The sequence below is a fragment of the Oncorhynchus clarkii genome, chromosome 16 (genome assembly GCF_045791955.1).
Source record: "Oncorhynchus clarkii lewisi isolate Uvic-CL-2024 chromosome 16, UVic_Ocla_1.0, whole genome shotgun sequence".
NCBI classification, from domain to species: domain Eukaryota; kingdom Metazoa; phylum Chordata; class Actinopteri; order Salmoniformes; family Salmonidae; genus Oncorhynchus; species Oncorhynchus clarkii.
The window spans coordinates 57,115,723-57,134,326 of record NC_092162.1 but is presented as its reverse complement, the minus strand read 5'-3'; the positions used below and the strand labels follow the sequence as shown (position 1 = coordinate 57,134,326).

Here is an 18,604-nt window from a genome sequence, read left to right as displayed (position 1 = left end):
ATCCTGAGGGTGCATTTATTGTAGCTGGGGATTTTAACAAGGCTAATCTGAAAACAAGGCTCCCTAAATTTTATCAGCATAACGAATGCGCGAACCGGGCTGGCAAAACCCTGGATCATTGTTATTCTAACTTCCGCGAGGCATACAAAGCCCTCCCCCGCCCTCCTTTCAGCAAATCTGACCACAACTCCATTTTGTTGCTCCCAGCCTATAGACAGAAACTAAAACAGGAAACGCCCGTGCTCAGGTCTGTTCAACCCTGGTCCGACCAATCGGGTTCCGCTCTTCAAGATTGCTTTGATCACGTGGACTGGGATATGTTCTGCATAGCGTCGGACAATAACATTGATGAATACGCTGATTCGGTGAGCGAGTTTATTAGCAAATGCATCGGTGATGTTGCACCCACAGCGACTATTCAAACCTTCCCCAACCAGAAACCGTGGACTGATGGCAGCTTCAGGGCAATCCGACCGGAAACATGACCGAATACAAACAGTGTAGCTATTCCCTCCACAAGACAATCAAACAACCTAAGCGTCATTATAGAAACAAAGTAGAGTTGCAATTCAATGGCACAGACACGAGAGGTATGTGGCAGGGTCAATCACGGACTACAAAAAGAAAACCAGCCCCGTCGCGGACCACGATGTCTCGCTCCCAGACAAACTAAACAACTTCTTTGCTCGCTTTGAAGACAATACAGTGCTCAATACAATCCACTACCGATCCACTACCAAACCTGCTGGCTCTCCTTCACTGCAGCCAACGTCCACAATAGTGTAAAATCTTCATAAATGTGTTCAATTATAAACCTACTGATGTCTTGCCACAGTTTTCTTACATGCATACAATGCCAAAAAAGATGCAACACTGTTTCTGGGTGGTCATTACAGAAGGAGCAATTTGAGTTGATGTTTTCCTTAAACTTCCTGAGGTTGAACTTACAAAAGGCAAATCATTTTTCCAAAACTACATATGTGTTGATATTTGTTGTCATGGGCCTTTACTTCAGCATTTTTGTGTTTTGATGTATTTGTGTTCACCCTTTTTAAGACTTTTTCTGGTAGGTGTTGTCTAAGACCCCTTTTCCATCTGTTTCACCAGAAATCAAAGCCTTTGCATAATTCCTATGGAAAATGGTAGAAAAATGTATTTATGCTTTAATTGTTTAAAAAATACAGACACTTCGCTTTCATTTGATACAATCTAAACAAAATATCTTTCTCTGAGCAGTTGTATCAGTATAATATAATTTCTCAGTTTTTGGGGAGCATACAATTATATGTCTTTTTTGCCCATCTTTATCAAGGGAGCCAATAACAATGGACCTGACGTTATGTCTCTAGTCTTTATATCAGTAACATAATACCAGGGTCCGGCTGTGTAAAATTGCTTCAACAAGCACCACTGCATTCAGCACTAATACAGTTCCCAGACTGCCAGCTACAGACCTACAGTTCCCAGACTGCCAGCCACAGACCTACAGTTCCCAGACTGCCAGCCACAGACCTACAGTTCCCAGACTACCAGCCACAGACCTACAGTCCCCAGACTACCAGCCACAGGCCTACAGTCCCCAGACTACCAGCCACAGGCCTACAGTCCCCAGACTACAAGCCACAGTCCTACAGTCCCCAGACTACCAGCCACAGGCCTACAGTCCCCAGACTACCAGCCACAGGCCTACAGTCCCCAGACTACCAGCCACAGGCCTACAGTCCACAGACTACCAGCCACAGGCCTACAGTCCCCAGAGTACCAGCCACAAGCCTACCGCCTCACTGTCCCCAGTCTACCAGCCACAGGACTACCGCCTCACTGTCCCCAGTCTACCAGCCACAGGACTACCGCCTCACTGTCCCCAGTCTACCAGCCACAGGACTACCGCCTCACTGTCCCCAGTCTACCAGCCACAGGACTACCGCCTCACTGTCCCCAGTCTACCAGCCACAAGCCTACCGCCTCACTGTCCCCAGTCTACCAGCCACAAGCCTACCGCCTCACTGTCCCCAGTCTACCAGCCACAAGCCTACCGCCTCACTGTCCCCAGTCTACCAGCCACAAGCCTACCGCCTCACTGTCCCCAGTCTACCAGCCACAAGCCTACCGCCTCACTGTCCCCAGTCTACCAGCCACAGGACTACCGCCTCACTGTCCCCAGTCTACCAGCCACAGGACTACCGCCTCACTGTCCCCAGTCTACCAGCCACAGGACTACCGCCTCACTGTCCCCAGTCTACCAGCCACAAGCCTACCGCCTCACTGTCCCCAGTCTACCAGCCACAGGACTACCGCCTCACTGTCCCCAGTCTACCAGCCACAGGACTACCGCCTCACTGTCCCCAGTCTACCAGCCACAGGACTACCGCCTCACTGTCCCCAGTCTACCAGCCACAAGCCTACCGCCTCACTGTCCCCAGTCTACCAGCCACAAGTCTACCGCCTCACTGTCCCCAGTCTACCAGCCACAGGACTACCGCCTCACTGTCCCCAGTCTACCAGCCACAGGACTACCGCCTCACTGTCCCCAGTCTACCAGCCACAGGACTACCGCCTCACTGTCCCCAGTCTACCAGCCACAGGACTACCGCCTCACTGTCCCCAGTCTACCAGCCACAGGACTACCGCCTCACTGTCCCCAGTCTACCAGCCACAGGACTACCGCCTCACTGTCCCCAGTCTACCAGCCACAGGACTACAGTCTTTCCCTTTTCATATGCAATACTAAAGCTCAAAATTAGCCTGGTGGTTCAAATTCAAAACCACAACACAGCCACTGATGTATCACTCTCCTGAGACACTCACTAGGCTCATAGTCATATTGCTTACATGTCTCTCCCATGTTAATGCGCAGCTCCAACATGACCTCAACTGAGCCTGGCTGTCTAACATTTACTGTGTTCCATATGTAGTTAGCTAGCTCATTATTATTAATAATGGAAAATCCATTGAATTTAGAACAGGATGCTATAAATAAGCTGTGCTTCCTGAGCATTTGGCTTTGCTTTGCTGTGGTGAGGAACTGTAGCCGACAGTGAGCGAACGAGTAGAGGGACCGGCCTGTCAGCGCCGGGGGAGTGTACACACACAGTCGCACACACAAACACACTCACACTCATACACACTCGATGGCTAATGAGAGAGGAATAACAACATGGCTGTGGTTAATTGGCCTGCTCCACTGTAATCAGAATGGATGTCTTCATTCAAATGTGATTAGGAGCCAGCAGAGTGAGAGACTGACTGACTGACTGACTGACTGACTGATTACTGGTGTGAACAGCCTCAGAACAGCCTCAATGACCTGGTTTTGCTGGGATTGTTCTCCACTGAATGGGTGATGATGATACGATGCTGCTGTCCTATTCTCTGATGCTGTGTAGAGCAGCACTCATTAATAAGCCCTGACTAGCCGGGAACAATAGGTCCCAGTCAGACAGACACTCAATACAGTACGAGGGCTGGGAATGGATAAAAGTAATATTCCTCCGAGTATGAAAAATGATTTAATAACAGTTCCTCATTTTTCACAGCAAGTATGCAAGTATTAGTGTTAGGCGTTATCCAGATTTTCATACCGTTTCTGTACCATACCGGGGTATAAGGTATTACAGAATGTGTACACAGGGGGTACAAAACTACTTAGGCAACAGATTTGTTGCGTACACACAAAATATGCCCTAGAACATGCGTGTGCCAGATTTCACTCAAAAGTTGTCATTTATAAAAACTGAACTTGACGGGAGACGGCTTACTTTAAACCATGAGTACGCACAGGTTCTAGTGGTTGAAGTATTGCATTGCAAGAAGGCAATAGTAGTAGCCTTGTGCAAACGGGGAATATATGACACTCCTATTCATAACAAAAAAACAGGTAGCTAAATCTTGTATACAAACATTTGCCTTTAAACATTTTTTTTCTTATTTCATTTCCATGATTATGCATAAAAAATAATTTGAAATAGGCATATATTTCTTATTAATATTTATTTCATTTCCATGATTATTGCAGAATAAAATACCCACCTTTCCTTGTCGTACTTTTCACCCCTTGATATCCAATTGGTGAATAGTCTTGTCCCGTTGCTACAACTCCCGTACGGACTCGGGAGAGGCGAGATGGAGAGCCGTGCTTCCTCCGAAACAAGACCCCGCCAAGCCGCACTGCTTCTTGACACACTGCTTGCTTAGCCCGGAAGCCTGCTGCACCAATGTGTCGGAGGAAACACTGTACTACTGGCGACCAAAGTCAGTGTGTATGCCAGCCACAAGGAGTCACTAGAGAACAATGGGACAAGGACAACCTTGCCGGCCAAACCCTCCCCTAACCCGGATGACGCTGGACCAATTGTGCTCTGCCTCATGGGTCGAACTCGGGTCTGTAGTGACGCCTCTAGCACTGCGATGCAGTGCCTTAGACCACTGCGCCACTTGGGAGGCTCAGTCCTATCTCTCATTTCATTGGATCCACATCACAGTAGTAAATAAAGATAAGCTATTTCAAGTATTTTGCTCTATGCCATCTAATCCGAAGATCAGTTTTAGAACATACGGTTGACCTATTACATTGACGTTTGTAGGCCACGTCTGAATACTGTAATGTCACATTTCTCAAGTAGACAATATTTAATTTATAAACATAATACATACTGTATATCATAACTGTTGCAGAATACATTTCTCACCTTTTCTGGCCATGATGAGTTAATATTCCCGAAGTAGCTATACAACAAATGACCATGTACATCTCATTTAATTGGGCCTGTTAGATAGGATATTATCATTTCAATGTTTTGCTCTATGCATCCGACAGGGAGCGCGGTTTATAACACAGATCTTAACAGGTTGAAATGTGGCATTGAAGTGTGTATGCTACCACTGTAAGTAGGCCTACTGTAGTTTTCTTTCATATTTTTGTGTAGACAATGTTTCAGAATTCGCGAGCAGTGCAGCATATTTAGGTTCGGGAAACATTATTGCATTCAAAGATCTGTTGACAGGTCCACAACAATTTGCAATAGTTTATTCTTTCAGAAACGGTCAGAAGCTGTAAATATCACTGCAAAAGAAAACATTCTGACAACACCTTCAAGACATTTGATCAAGTTCGCCACTGCTATTTCCTTTAGATACTGTCTTGGCTTAATTCCAACACCTTCAAGACATTTGATCAAGTTTGCCACTGCTATGTCCTTTAGATACTGTCTTGGCTTAATTCCAACACCTTCAAGACATTTGATCAAGTTTGCCACTGCTATTTCCTTTAGATACTGTCTTGGCTTAATTCCAACACCTTCAAGACATTTGATCAAGTTTGCCACTGCTATTTACTTTAGATACTGTCTTGGCTTAATTCCAACACCTTCAAGACATTTGATCAAGTTTGCCACTGCTATTTCCTTTCGATACTGTCTTGGCTTAATTCCAATACTTCCAAAGTATACAGCAAATAGAGGAGTTACATTTACCTTTAACGGTGAATTAGGGGCGTATTTCAAGTTTTTATGCTCCTTTTTTTTTTTACGACAGGTCTGACTTATAGGTAATATGTGTATGTTTGGCTTGTGCCAAGTTTATAAATCTCAATATTTTTTGTATTTGGTGTTAAATTTACAATGGTTATAAATGAGGCCCCAGGGATCTTGATCCAGGAGGGATTGAATGTCTCTGCTGTAACCAAGAAGCTTGATCTTGACATCTAGTCACTTAGCTAGCAAGTTAGCCAACCAAATGCATAGCTGGAGCCCTGAGCTTTGATATCATTTATTTGACACATCTTAGATTTCTTCTAGTTATATTTAACTTATAGTTAGTTAGTTGTAAGCAGTGGTGTAGCACGCAACCCCTGCTATATCGAAAATCATACTGTCAGTATTTCAAAATACCCCGGTATACAGTATAAACAGTCTAGGAAGTATTTTTGAGTATGTTTCACAAAATGAGAATAACATTACCCTATGAATGAGGATAACCTAGGAACTACAGATAAATGTATAGTAATGATTAACTCTGTACCATCTCTAGATTCAATCCAATTGTCATTGTTATATGAAACCATTTGATCATACAGCATCCATATAGTTTCCAGTCTGAGAAGCCATAATTGTCGCTCTGTGTGTGTTCCTGAACAAGGTTCATCTAATGACGTTGAGAGGAATATTGTGGGACCAAAGTGGAGTGACAGTGTGGTGATACCTGCCTGCCTGTTTGCCTGCCTGTAGCGGCTCAACGGAGGCATTTTGCAACAACAGGCCTTGCAGGATCAGTGGCTTTTCATTCCCCTGTTATTCTCAGCAGGGAGGTATTGAGACAGAAAGAGAGGCATTATAAAAACCTCCCTGTTATTACAGTGAAGAAGACAGAGAGAGAACAAAGCACTGCTCTGATCCCTCATGTTCAGGTCAAAGCCTTCACATTGTGTGTTAAAACACCAGTAGTTGCTGAATAAACCACTGCCAGTCATACAGGAGAACAGGAAAGCATTGTTGTGTCAAGGTAGTGTAGCCTACCTGTAGCTAAAGCATTGTAGCATCTACATTGTGTAGCATTATGATGTGATGATGGTAATGGAGTGAAGGTGCAATTATATGAAATTGCACCTTTTCAGATTATTGTTAAATACTTCACACCTGAATAAACTTCTGTTAGGCCATGTAGAAGTCAATTATTTATACATTATTATGTGGGTAGCTATTAGACAATACTGGGATAATATTGCAAATTGAAGCTCTATATCAACTGGGGGGGCAGGAAATGTCTGTGACAAGTTGACCACAGTGAGACAGAACAGTTTAACCTTCAAGCTTGCACCTTGCTCAGTCACAGTACAATGTCAGGAGCTGTCACTGCTTACAGACTCACTATGGTCCCTGGTGAGGAGAGTTGTCCACTGCTTTCACTGTACCTCACCTCTGGATTCATTAGAAGAGAGGCATTATCCAGGGAAACGTTTGAAATGTTTTGCCGGTAGCACTCCTCTGGGATCAAACAAGGTTGACCTCTTACCACTCATGAGTGTAGAGGTCGTTGCCATGGAGCATGATGGTGAACTTTGATAACAGCTCACGGAGGAAGAGGTTTGTCTTTGAGACAGATGGATAGTTATGCTCCTTGTGAGTTCAGACATGGTGGTCAAGCAGAACGCAGAAGTTATTTATGATGATTCGCCATTAAGTTGCCTCAGCCTGCGGTGCTGGCTTGTAGAAAAGCTCTCCTACAATTTAACAGTGGACTTTTGTAACACCCATTGCTGATTTAAAATACATTTTTTTAAATGAAGTATATGAGAGCCAGACAGCGAGAGAGATCAAATGAATCATTAATTTAGCCAACAAAAAGTTGTAAATAGCATCAGCCATTGATTCAATAAGCAACTGATATTAGTCATGGCTTATGTGCAGGAATGAGACATTTTGTGCGTTCTGGGCTTTTCTGTGAAGGTGTTTTTAAGCAAGACATGAACTGATTATACTCTGTGATAGTGCCAGAATACGATGTGACTGTAATTCCTCACCTATATTCATACTGTAATTACTTTTCTCACAAAGCTGTGAATTTGAAAAGAGATTATACTGAATATAACTTCACACGTCCTACCTGCCAGTCTGGCTATTCTCCATGGAAGCTTAGCAAAGACACCGAGGCCAAATGATTGATCAAATTGCTTTCAGTATAGATGTCAGATGGCATGTCCTGCTGCTCTGTGTGTCTGACAGAGATGTCAGATGGCATGTCCTGCTGCTCTGTGTGTCTGACAGAGATGTCAGATGGCATGTCCTGCTGCTCTGTGTGTCTGACAGAGATGTCAGATGGCATGTCCTGCTGCTCTGTGTGTCTGACAGAGATGGGATCAGAGCTCTGTGACGGTGGATAGCCGCCATTCACCATTCAGGCCAGATGTTCAGTCACATGTAAATGGATCCGTGCTTAATGGAGGTCATGACCTCTGAGAGACTGATGGCAGACTGGGGTGAACTGAAGAGGGGATGGTCTCGACTCCAGGGTCAGCGGGCCAGAAGTGCCACGGGGATCATGGAAGCTCTTCTATAGATGAGTGAGAAGTGCTGCTGGGCAAAACTACATCAGGTTTATGATGGTAAAGAAAGATAGAAATTGCCATGATGAGATCAGGAGGAGGAGTCGTTGACTAAATGGATTTCAGCGCAGAAAACAAACATACAAAGACTGTCTGATACTGTGTAGAAACACCACAAAGAACCTGACCTTCTGTCTACATGCACATTTATTTTGTGTTCTTTCATTTTAATTGCTTCATGTCTACTCTCTCCTTCTTCTTCAGTCTAGAGTAGGACTGAATTTTTTTTTTACATCATGCCACACCGGTGATTTATGTGGTAGCCGGAGCCATAGACAGAACCTTCAATAAGCTGTTGTGCTTTTGTAAGACAGGTTCAGGTGGATTCTGGGAGGTGACCTCTGAACTCTAGCGTTGTATTTCATTCGTAGTGCTGAATGATGAATGTATCCAGATACCTGCTGAACATTTTGTTCATATGGCTCCACTCTACTGCATATGATCTAAACATGCAAGATCTCACCAATGTCATATCAATGATTAATTCACTAATTTGACAATATCCTCCTACGGAATTAATAATATGTGTGTGCTACGCTAAATATTGTTGTTCTACTCAATTATTAATTTTGAGGTATTGTGATTCCATGGTGTAGCTGTTGATAGATCATAATGCTCAGGAAACCATCTGAATAATGAAAACCATAATGCTGCTCAATACTCTTTTTAGGATGTGGGAAGAAGACAAATGTGGGAAAAAACTAAGTGTCTTTTTTAACTCTCACAGTATATGTTATGTATGATATCTTAGACGCCAGATCAAACTGTAGATTTTCCCGGACAAAAGATAGATTTTAATTTTGGTTAATCGTACAAAAATAAATCAAACTAAATTCTATTGAGTTTGATTAATGCTTTTCTGTGTAACACATTGAAATCTAACATTCAAAATGTGTGCTAAGGAAATGTGCTGGGTATGATATTTAATATCTTAAACAACAAAATAAAAAAAATTACATTTCATTTCTAATTTTGGAACTCCAAATAAGGCTATAACTATACTGTATCACAGAGCTATAGTAGAGTAACATGTTAAACATATACAGTTGAAGTCTGAAGTTTACGTACACCTTAGCCAAATACCTTTAAACTCAGTTCTTCACAAATTCTGACATTTAATCCTAGGATCACCACTTTATTTTAAGAATGTGAAATGTAAGAATAATAGTAGAGAGAATGATTTATTTAAGCTTTTATTTCTTTCATCACATTCCCAGTGGGTCAGAAGTTTACATACACTCCATTAGTATTTGGTAGCATTGCCTTGAAATTGTTTAACTTGGGTCAAACGTTTCGGGTAGCCTTCCACAAGCTTCCCACAATATGTTGGGTGAATTTTGGCCCATTCCTCCTGACAGAGCTGGTGTAACTGAGTCAAGTTTGTGGCCTCCTTGATCACACAGAATTTTCCAGTTCTGCCCACAAATGTTCTATGGGATTGAGGTCCAGGGCTTTGTGATGGCCACTCCAATACCTTGACTTTGTTGTCTTTAATTTTGACACAACTTTGGAAGTATGCTTGGGGTCATTGTCCATTTGGAAGACCCATTTGTGACCAAGCTTTACCTTCCTGACTGATGTCTTGAGATGTTGCTTCAATATATCCACATACTTTTCCCCCTCATGATGCCATCTATTTTGTAAAGTGCACCAGTCCCTCCTGTAGCAAAGCACCCCCACAACATGATGCTGCCACCCCCATGCTTCACTGTTGGGATGATGTTCTTCGGCTTGCAAGCCTCCCCCTTTTTCCTCCAAACATAACGATGGTCATTATGGCCAAACAGTTCTATTTTTGTTTCATCAGACCAGAGGACATTTCTCAAAAAAGTACAATCTTTGTCCCCATGTGCAGTTGCAAACCGTAGTATGGCTTTTTTATGGTGGTTTTGGAGCAGTGGCTTCTTCCATGCTGAGCGGCCTTTCAGGTTATGTCGACATAGGACTTGTTTTACTGTGGACATAGATATTTTTGTAACTGTTTCCTCCAGCATCTTCACAAGGTCCTTTGCTGTTGTTCTGAGATTGATTTGCACTTGTCGCACCAAAGTACGTTCATCTCTAGGAGACAGAACGCGTCTCCTTCCTGAGCAGTATGACGGCTGCGTGGATCCATGATGTTTATACTTGCGTACTATTGTTTGTACAGATGAATGTGGTACCTTCAGGCTCCCAAGGATGAACCAGACTTGTGGAGATCTACAAAAAAGATTCTGACTTCTTGGCTGATTTCTTTTGATTTCCCCGTGATGTCAAGCAAAGAGGCACTGATTTTGAAGGTAGGCCTTGAAATACATCCACAGGTACACCTCCAATTGACTCAAACGATGTCAATTAGCCTATCAGTAGCTTCTAAAGCCATGACATAATTTTCTGGAATTTTCCAAGCTGTTTAAAGGCACAGTCAACACAGTATGTAAACTTCTGACCCACTGGAACTTGTGTAGTGGTTGAAAAACGAGTCTTAATGACTCCAACCTTAGTGTATGTAAACTTCTGACTTCAACCGTATGTATGGATAGAATGTGCCATCAGGTTGTGCATGAAAGCGGAAAGGTGGCCCTGGCTAGACTGGTGCCATTTTTCCATCTCTAAAAGGTCTTCTTGTCTCCTGGGGAACAATCCTAAGGCACTCAACACTCACACTAACATTAACCAGTTCAGTGTCAGGGCTCTCTGTGACTCCAGTATATCCAGTCAGGTGATGACTGTGTTCTGTTCCTCTCTGTTTCTCTGTAGGAGACATGCCTCTCTGCCCACCGACGTCACAGAGAGCCCTTCCAGTCTGATATCGGCCGGCTGCAGGAGAAGTTTCCCCTGCCGCAAGTGGAAGTCCGCCTCTTTTGGGTACAGTAACATGTTATTGTTGTCCGGGTGTGTATGTGTCAAGTGTTTTCAGTGTAGCTATATGGAGCCCTAAAGCATGATAGCACTGAAATATTTTGTTTGTCTTTAATCACAATAAGACCCTTCAAGCTCAAGATGGCCTAGTGTTTGATGTGATTATGTTGCTGATGTGAGCACAGTTCCCAATACATTGGCTTTCTGGTAGATATGTTGCACCATGTTTGAATCTTTACAGGCATATTCTAGTGAGCTGGTTGTGACACAGCATCTATCTGGGGACATGTCTGTTTTTTCTCTATACTCATTCTAATGTTGACATTCATAACGGGCATCCTGCTAATGAGATATCATGTTGCTGTATAATACCTGCCTCTATCTCTTATGCATTAGCCAAGAATGGTCTGGAGCCTGAGAGCTTCTCAACAAACGAGATGGGCGAGATTAGGGCACAAATAACACACACACACACACACACAGCTTCAAAAGGTTGATGGGGGTTTCAACGCCTCTTCATTGCGCTGTGCTTCATCATCAAATAGCAATGAGTTCCCACCCCATAGCCTACCCTCCTCATTACAGGCCAGAAATATCCCCCAAACTCATACCAGGCTTATTTCCAAAATATGTAACAGCTGTGGTATATGGAAATGAGGGAGAGAGAGACCTGGGATATGAGTATCTGATATTTTAGATGGGAATAAATTGTGAAGATGTCATGAAGTGTGTCATTTATTTAAATGCCACAGGGTTCTATGAAGTCGTACAGAAGAGATGATGGTGAACGTACTGGGTAAATTAGTATGTCAGATCACCCGTAACAACTGTGGGCTTTACCCCATGTTTGTTTCAGGAAGACATTTAGGAGCTAATAGGTGAAGTGGGTTATGACAGCCATGTGATTGAAGTGTGAAAGGCTGGATTGGCAGCTCTGTTATCGTTTGTGCTTCATCATCTCCCAGACTCATTAGCATAATTATCCCCTAGTTACCAATCATTTGACTGACGAGACAGCACAGTGCTCCAATATGCCCCCAACACATTGGTTATTTATTTGGACAATTTACTGATTTGTTATAGTTGGCTGCTATGTTAATTTAGCCCCCAGGTGGTTATTACATTAAATGTATTAACATTATTACCAAGTGTTAATTACTACAGCTCAGTATTTGATATATATATATATATGTGTGTGTGTGTGTGTGTGTGTGTGTGTGTGTTAGCGGTCGACCGATTAATCGGAATGGCCAAATAATTAGGGCCGATTTCAAGTTTTCATAACAATCGGAAATCAGTATTTGTGGACAGCGATTTGGCCGATTTAAAAAATATATATACATGTTTTTTACACCTTTTATTTAATCTTTATTTAACTAGGCAAGTCAGTTAAGAACACATTCTTATTTTCAATGACGACTTAGGAACGGTGGGTTAACTGCCTTGTTCAGGGGCAGAACAACATATTTTTACCTTGTCAGCTCGGTGATTCAATCTTGCAACCTTACAGTTAACTAGTCCAACGCTCTAACCACCTGCCTCTCGTTGCACTCCACAAGGAAACTGCCTGTTACGCGAATGCAGTAAGAAGCCAAGGTAAGTTGCTAGCTAGCATTAAACTTATCTTATAAAAAACAATAAATGAATCAATCATAATCACTAGTTATAACTACACATGGTTGATGATATTACTAGTTTATCTAGCGTGTCCTGCGTTGCATATAATCGATGCGGTGCGTATTCGCAAAAAAGGACTGTCGTTGCTCCAACGTGTAGCTAACCATAAACATCAATGCCTTTCTTAAATTCAATACACAGAAGTATATATTTTTAAACCTGCATATTTAGCTAAAAGAAATCCAGGTTAGCAGGCAATATTAACCGGGTGAAATTGTGTCACTTCTCTTGCATTCATTGCACGCAGAGTCAGGGTATATGCAACAGTTTGGGCCGACAGAGAGATACGGCAGAAATCAGGTAATGGTGGACTGAAGGAAGTTATGTAGAGCACCTCAAGATAAAATGTAATATTCAATATCGGCAAGTTAGACTAAATATTAGCACTACACAATCTGGTGGATGATAACCTTCAATCTGGATAATAACACAAAACAAATTTTAAGACTAGAGACATTTATCGACAAATATTACAAAAACAAGCAACACCCAAACATGACGGAGAGCAAGACAGGGGAACCGATTCCAAAACGAAAACGTGACTCTTCTACAGACACAGACGATTTAATATTTTCACCACCAGGAATGGTAAAGGTCGAAACCGATCTTTTAAAATCAATAAATGACAAACTGGGTATACTTGAATTAGTTAGTAAGGATATAAAAGAGTTGAAGGCAAGCCTCGAGATGAGTGATGAAAAAGCTGCGACATTGGAGAAGGAAACAAACAAGTTAAAAGGGACAGTCAATAAGATTGAAATCGAAGTGAATGAAAATAACAAGGAGAACACCGTTCTGAGAGAAGCCTTACTGGACATACAAACTAGATCCATGAGAGAGAATCTGGTACTTACAGGAATCCAGGAGAAAGAAGGAGAAGTTCCTGAATCTGTAGTTAGAGAGTTCCTCCTTACAGCGCTTCAGATCCCACGCGAAGCTATCGACAAAATCCAACTTGAACGTGTACACCGCTTCGGACAGAGGGCAGAGGTATGAACGCCCAATCGTTGCCAAATTTGCTTCATTTAAAGATAAAGTAATGGTTAAAAGCCTGGGTAAAATATTTGCTGGGACCAAAATTGGCATGAATGACCAGTTTCCAAAGGAAATTGCAGAACGGCGTAAAGTTCTGTATCCAATTTTCAAAGAAAATAGCTCTCGTCGTTGATAAACTATATATTGATAACCAGTTGTTCAGAGACACAAAGACTACTCCATGGCTATTTTAAAAATGACAAAGTTCTTATAGACAAGGAAAATAATGAAACAAATTCTAGCCCGGTTATGGATTGTAACAATAACATTTAAAAAAAGAAGCTTTTGTATATATCTTCACATATACAGTGGGGCAAAAAAGTATTTTCGTCAGCCACCAATTGTGCAGGTTCTCTCACTTAAAAAGATGAGAGAGGCCTGTAATTTTCATCATAGGTACACTTCAACTATGACAGACAAAATGAGAAAAAATATCCAGAAAATCACATTGTAGGATTTTTAATGAATTTATTTGCAAATTATAGTGGAAAATAAGTATTTGGTCAATAACAAAAGTTTATCTCAATACTTTGTTATATACCCTTTGATGGCAATGACAGTCAAACGTTTTTTGTAAGTCTTCACAAGGTTTTCACACACTGTTGCTGGTATTTTGGCCCATTCCTCCATGCAGATCTCCTCTAGAGCAGTGATGTTTTGGGGCTGTTGCTGGGCAACATGGACTTTCAACTCCCTCCAAAGATTTTCTATGGGGTTGAGATCTGGAGACTGGCTAGGCCACTCCAGGACCTTGTGAAATGCTTCTTACGAAGCCACTCCTTCATTGCCCGGGCGGTGTGTTTGGGATCATTGTCATGCTGAAAGACCCAGCCATGTTTCATCTTCAATGCCCTTGCTGATGGAAGGAGGTTTTCACTCAAAATCTCACGATACATGGCCACATTCATTCTTTCCTTTACACGGATCAGTCGTCTTGGTCCCTTTGCAGAAAAACAGCCCCAAAGCATGATGTTTCCACCCCCATGCTTCACAGTAGGTATGGTGTTCTTTGGATGGAACTCAGCATTCTTTGTCCTCCAAACACGACGAGTTGAGTTTTTACCAAAAAGTTATATTTTGGTTTCATCTGACCATATGACATTCTCCCAATCTTTTTCTGGGTCATCCAAATGCTCTCTAGCAAACTTCAGACGGGCCTGGACATGTACTGGCTTAAGCAGGGGGACACGTCTGGCACTGCAGGATTTGAGTCCCTGGCGGCGTAGTGTGTTACTGATGGTAGGCTTTGTTACTTTGGTCCCAGCTCGCTGCAGGTCATTCACTAGGTCCCCCCGTGTGGATCTGGGATTTTTGCTCTCCGTTCTTGTGATCATTTTGACCCCACGGGGTGAGATCTTGCGTGGAGCCCCAGATCGAGGGAGATTATCAGTGGTCTTGTATGTCTTCCATTTCCTAATAATTGCTCCCACAGTTGATTTCTTCAAACCAAGCTGCTTACCTATTGCAGATTCAGCCTTCCCAGCCTGGTGCAGGTCTACCATTTTGTTTCTGGTGTCCCTTGACAGCTCTTTGGTCTTGGCCATAGTGGAGTTTGGAGTGTGACTGTTTGAGGTTGTGGACGGGTGTCTTTTATACTGATAAGGTCTGTGAGAGCCAGAAATCTTGCTTGTTTGTAGGTAACCAAATACTTATTTTCCACCATAATTTGCAAATAAATTCATAAAAAATCCTACAATGTGATTTTCTGGATTTTTCTTCTCATTTTGTATGTCATAGTTGAAGTGTACCTATGATGAAAATTACAGGCCTCTCATATTTTTAAGTGGGAGAACTTGCACAATTGGTGGCTGACTAAATACTTTTTTGCCCCACTTTATATAGACACTCAATCATCATGTTACTTTTTAATGGTACGTTTACAAACATATATTTTGATAAATATAATTGAAAATTGTGTCTCATTATGGTAAATGGTGAAATAAGTATAGCCAGTTACAATTGTAATGACCTAGCAGATAATAAGAAAAGACGATCAGTATTTACCTGGCTAAAAGAGAAGGAATATAATATCTATTGTTTACAGGAAACCCATTCAACAATTTTAGATTAAGTTTTGTGGAAAAAGAACTGGGGGGGCGAAATATATTTCTCCCATGGGCAAAGAAATTCAAAAGGGGGGATGGTTTTAATTAACAGTAATTTTGATCCAAATGTGCAAATTGTCCAAACAGATTATCAAGGTAGATGGATTTTAAATATGTTATTGGACAATAAACAGATATGGCTTATTAACTTATACGATCCGAATAATGATGATACAAGCTTCTTTGAAAATATTTATAAGAATTTATCAACTCTACAAGCAACACTAGACTCTATTATTGTGGTGGGATATTTTAATACGGTCTTAAATACTTCTATGGACCGGAAAGGAAATCACACTACAAACTATCACCCTCAGGCACTTAAGGAAATCATGAATGTCATGGATATATTGGAATTAGTGGATATATGGAGACTTAAATACCCTGACCTAGTGAGATATACATGGCGGAGGCTTAATCAAGCTAGTCGTCTTGACTACTTTCTTATGCCATTCTCTCTGACACCAAAAGTTTAAAAAGTGTTGATAGGGGACAGAATGCGGTTGGATCATCACATAATTGGCATATATATTACTCTTATAGAATTTCCACGTGGGCGAGGATATTGGAAATTTAATCAAAGCCTACTAGATGATAAATTGTTTAGATCTAGGGCAGAATAATTTAGAACTGACTTTTTCCTATATAACATAGGTACAGCAGATCCCCTTACTGTATGGGACACTTTTAAATGTGCCTTTAGAGGCAATGCAATTCAGTTCTCATCTATAAAACAAAAGCAATTTAGATCAAAAGAGTCCATATTAACAAAGGAAATTGAAGAACTAACAGTACAGTTAGATAGCAATAAAAACGGTACCATAGAGGCACAGAATAAGTTAGAGGGGGAAAAAAATAAATGGAGGAACTTATTCAAGAAAGATCCAGTGTAATATATTATAAAAATAAAGCTAACTGGATGGAATATGGGGAAAAATGCACCAAATTCTTTTTCAATCTTCAATATAGAAATGCTTCCCCAAAAAATGTATTAAAACTTGTTACAAATGATGGAGTCACGCATGATTCACCAAAATATATTTTGAAAGAGGAAGTAAAGTACTTTAAGAATATGTTTTCATTTCAGGCTCCTCCATCTCCACTAACTGAAACTAATTGTATGGATTTTTTTCCTAATAATATTGTAAAATTAACATCTGTACAGAAAGACTCATGTGAAGGCCAAATTACAGCTGCTTGATGCAATTGGGGCCTTTAAGGATGGCAAAACTCCAGGGCTGGATGGCATACCAGTGGAAGAATACAAAACTTTTTTTGATATACTCAAAGGACCATTATTAGCATGTTTTAACCACTCGTACAGTGGGGAGAACAAGTATTTGATACACTTCCGATTTTGCAGGTTTTCCTACTTACAAAGCATGTAGAGGTCTGTAATTTTTTATCATAGGTACACTTCAACTGTGAGAGACAGAATCTAAAACAAAAATCCAGAAAATCATATTGTATGATTTTTAAGTAATTAATTTGCATTTTATTGCATGACGTAAGTATTTGATCACCTACCAACCAGTAAGAATTCCGGCTCTCACAGACCTGTTAGTTTTTCTTTAAGAAGCCCTCCTGTTCTCCACTCATTACCTGAATTAACTGCACCCGTTTGAACTCCTTACCTATATAAAAGACACCTGTCCACACACTCAATCAAGCAGACTCCAACCTCTCCACAATGGCCAAGACCAGAGAGCTGTGTAAGGACATCAGGGATAAATTGTAGACCTGCACAAGGCTGGGATGGGCTACAGGACAATAGGCAAGCAGCTTGGTGAGAAGGCAACAACTGTTGGCGCAATTATTAGAAAATGGAAGAAGTTCAAGATGACGGTCAATCACCCTCGGTCTGGGGCTCCATGCAAGATCTCACCTCGTGGGGCATCAATGATCATGAGGATGGTGAGGGATCAGCCCAGAACTACAACTAGGACCTGGTCAATGATCTGAAGAGAGCTGGGACCACAGTCTCAAAGAAAACCATTAGTAAAGCACTACGCCGTCATGGATTAAAATCCTGCAGCGCACGCAAGGTCCCCCTGCTCAAGCCAGCGCATGTCCAGGCCCGTCTGAAGTTTGCCAATGACCATTTGGATAATCAAGAGGAGGAATGGGAGAAGGTCATGTGGTCTGATGAGACAAAAATAGAGCTTTTTGGTCTAAACTCCACTCGCCGTGTTTGGAGGAAGAAGGATGAGTACAACCCCAAGAACACCATCCCAACCGTGAAGCATGGAGGTGGAAACATCATTCTTTGGGGATGCTTTTCTGCAAAGGGGACAGGACGACTGCACCGTATTGAGGGGAGGATGGATGGGGCCATGTATCGCGAGATCTTGGCCAACAACCTCCTTCCCTCAGTAAGAGCATTGAAGATTGGTCATGGCTGGGTCTTCCAGCATGACAACGACCCGAAACACACAGCCAGGGCAACTAAGGAGTGGCTCCGTAAGAAGCATCTCTAGGTCCTGGAGTGGCCTAGCCAGTCTCCAGACCTGAACCCAATAGAACATTTTTGGAGGGAGCTGAAAGTCCGTAATGCCCAGCGACAGCCCCGAAACCTGAAGGATCTGGAGAAGGTCTGTATGGAGGAGTGTGCCAAAATCCCTGCTGCAGTGTGTGCAAACCTGGTCAAGAACTACAGGAAACGTATGATCTCTGTAATTGCAAACAAAGGTATCTGTACCAAATATTATGTCATGCAATAAAATGCAAATTAATTACTTAAAAATCATACAATGTGATTTTCTGGATTTTTGTTTTAGATTCCGTCTCTCACAGTTGAAGTGTACCTGTGGTAAACATTACAGACCTCTACATGCTTTGTAAGTAGGAA

At 41.9% G+C, this 18,604-nt stretch overlaps 1 protein-coding gene across 1 annotated transcript in view; it reads left to right on the top strand.

The window, feature by feature from the left end:
- Nucleotides 1–18,604, top strand: part of LOC139368797 (IQ motif and SEC7 domain-containing protein 1-like) — a 242,159-nt gene that overhangs the window by 56,013 nt on the left and 167,542 nt on the right. The window contains exon 3 of the mRNA XM_071108149.1: nt 10,838–10,945. Within this exon, the coding sequence (XP_070964250.1) occupies nt 10,838–10,945 (108 nt within the window). The remainder of the gene's footprint in view (nt 1–10,837; nt 10,946–18,604) is intronic.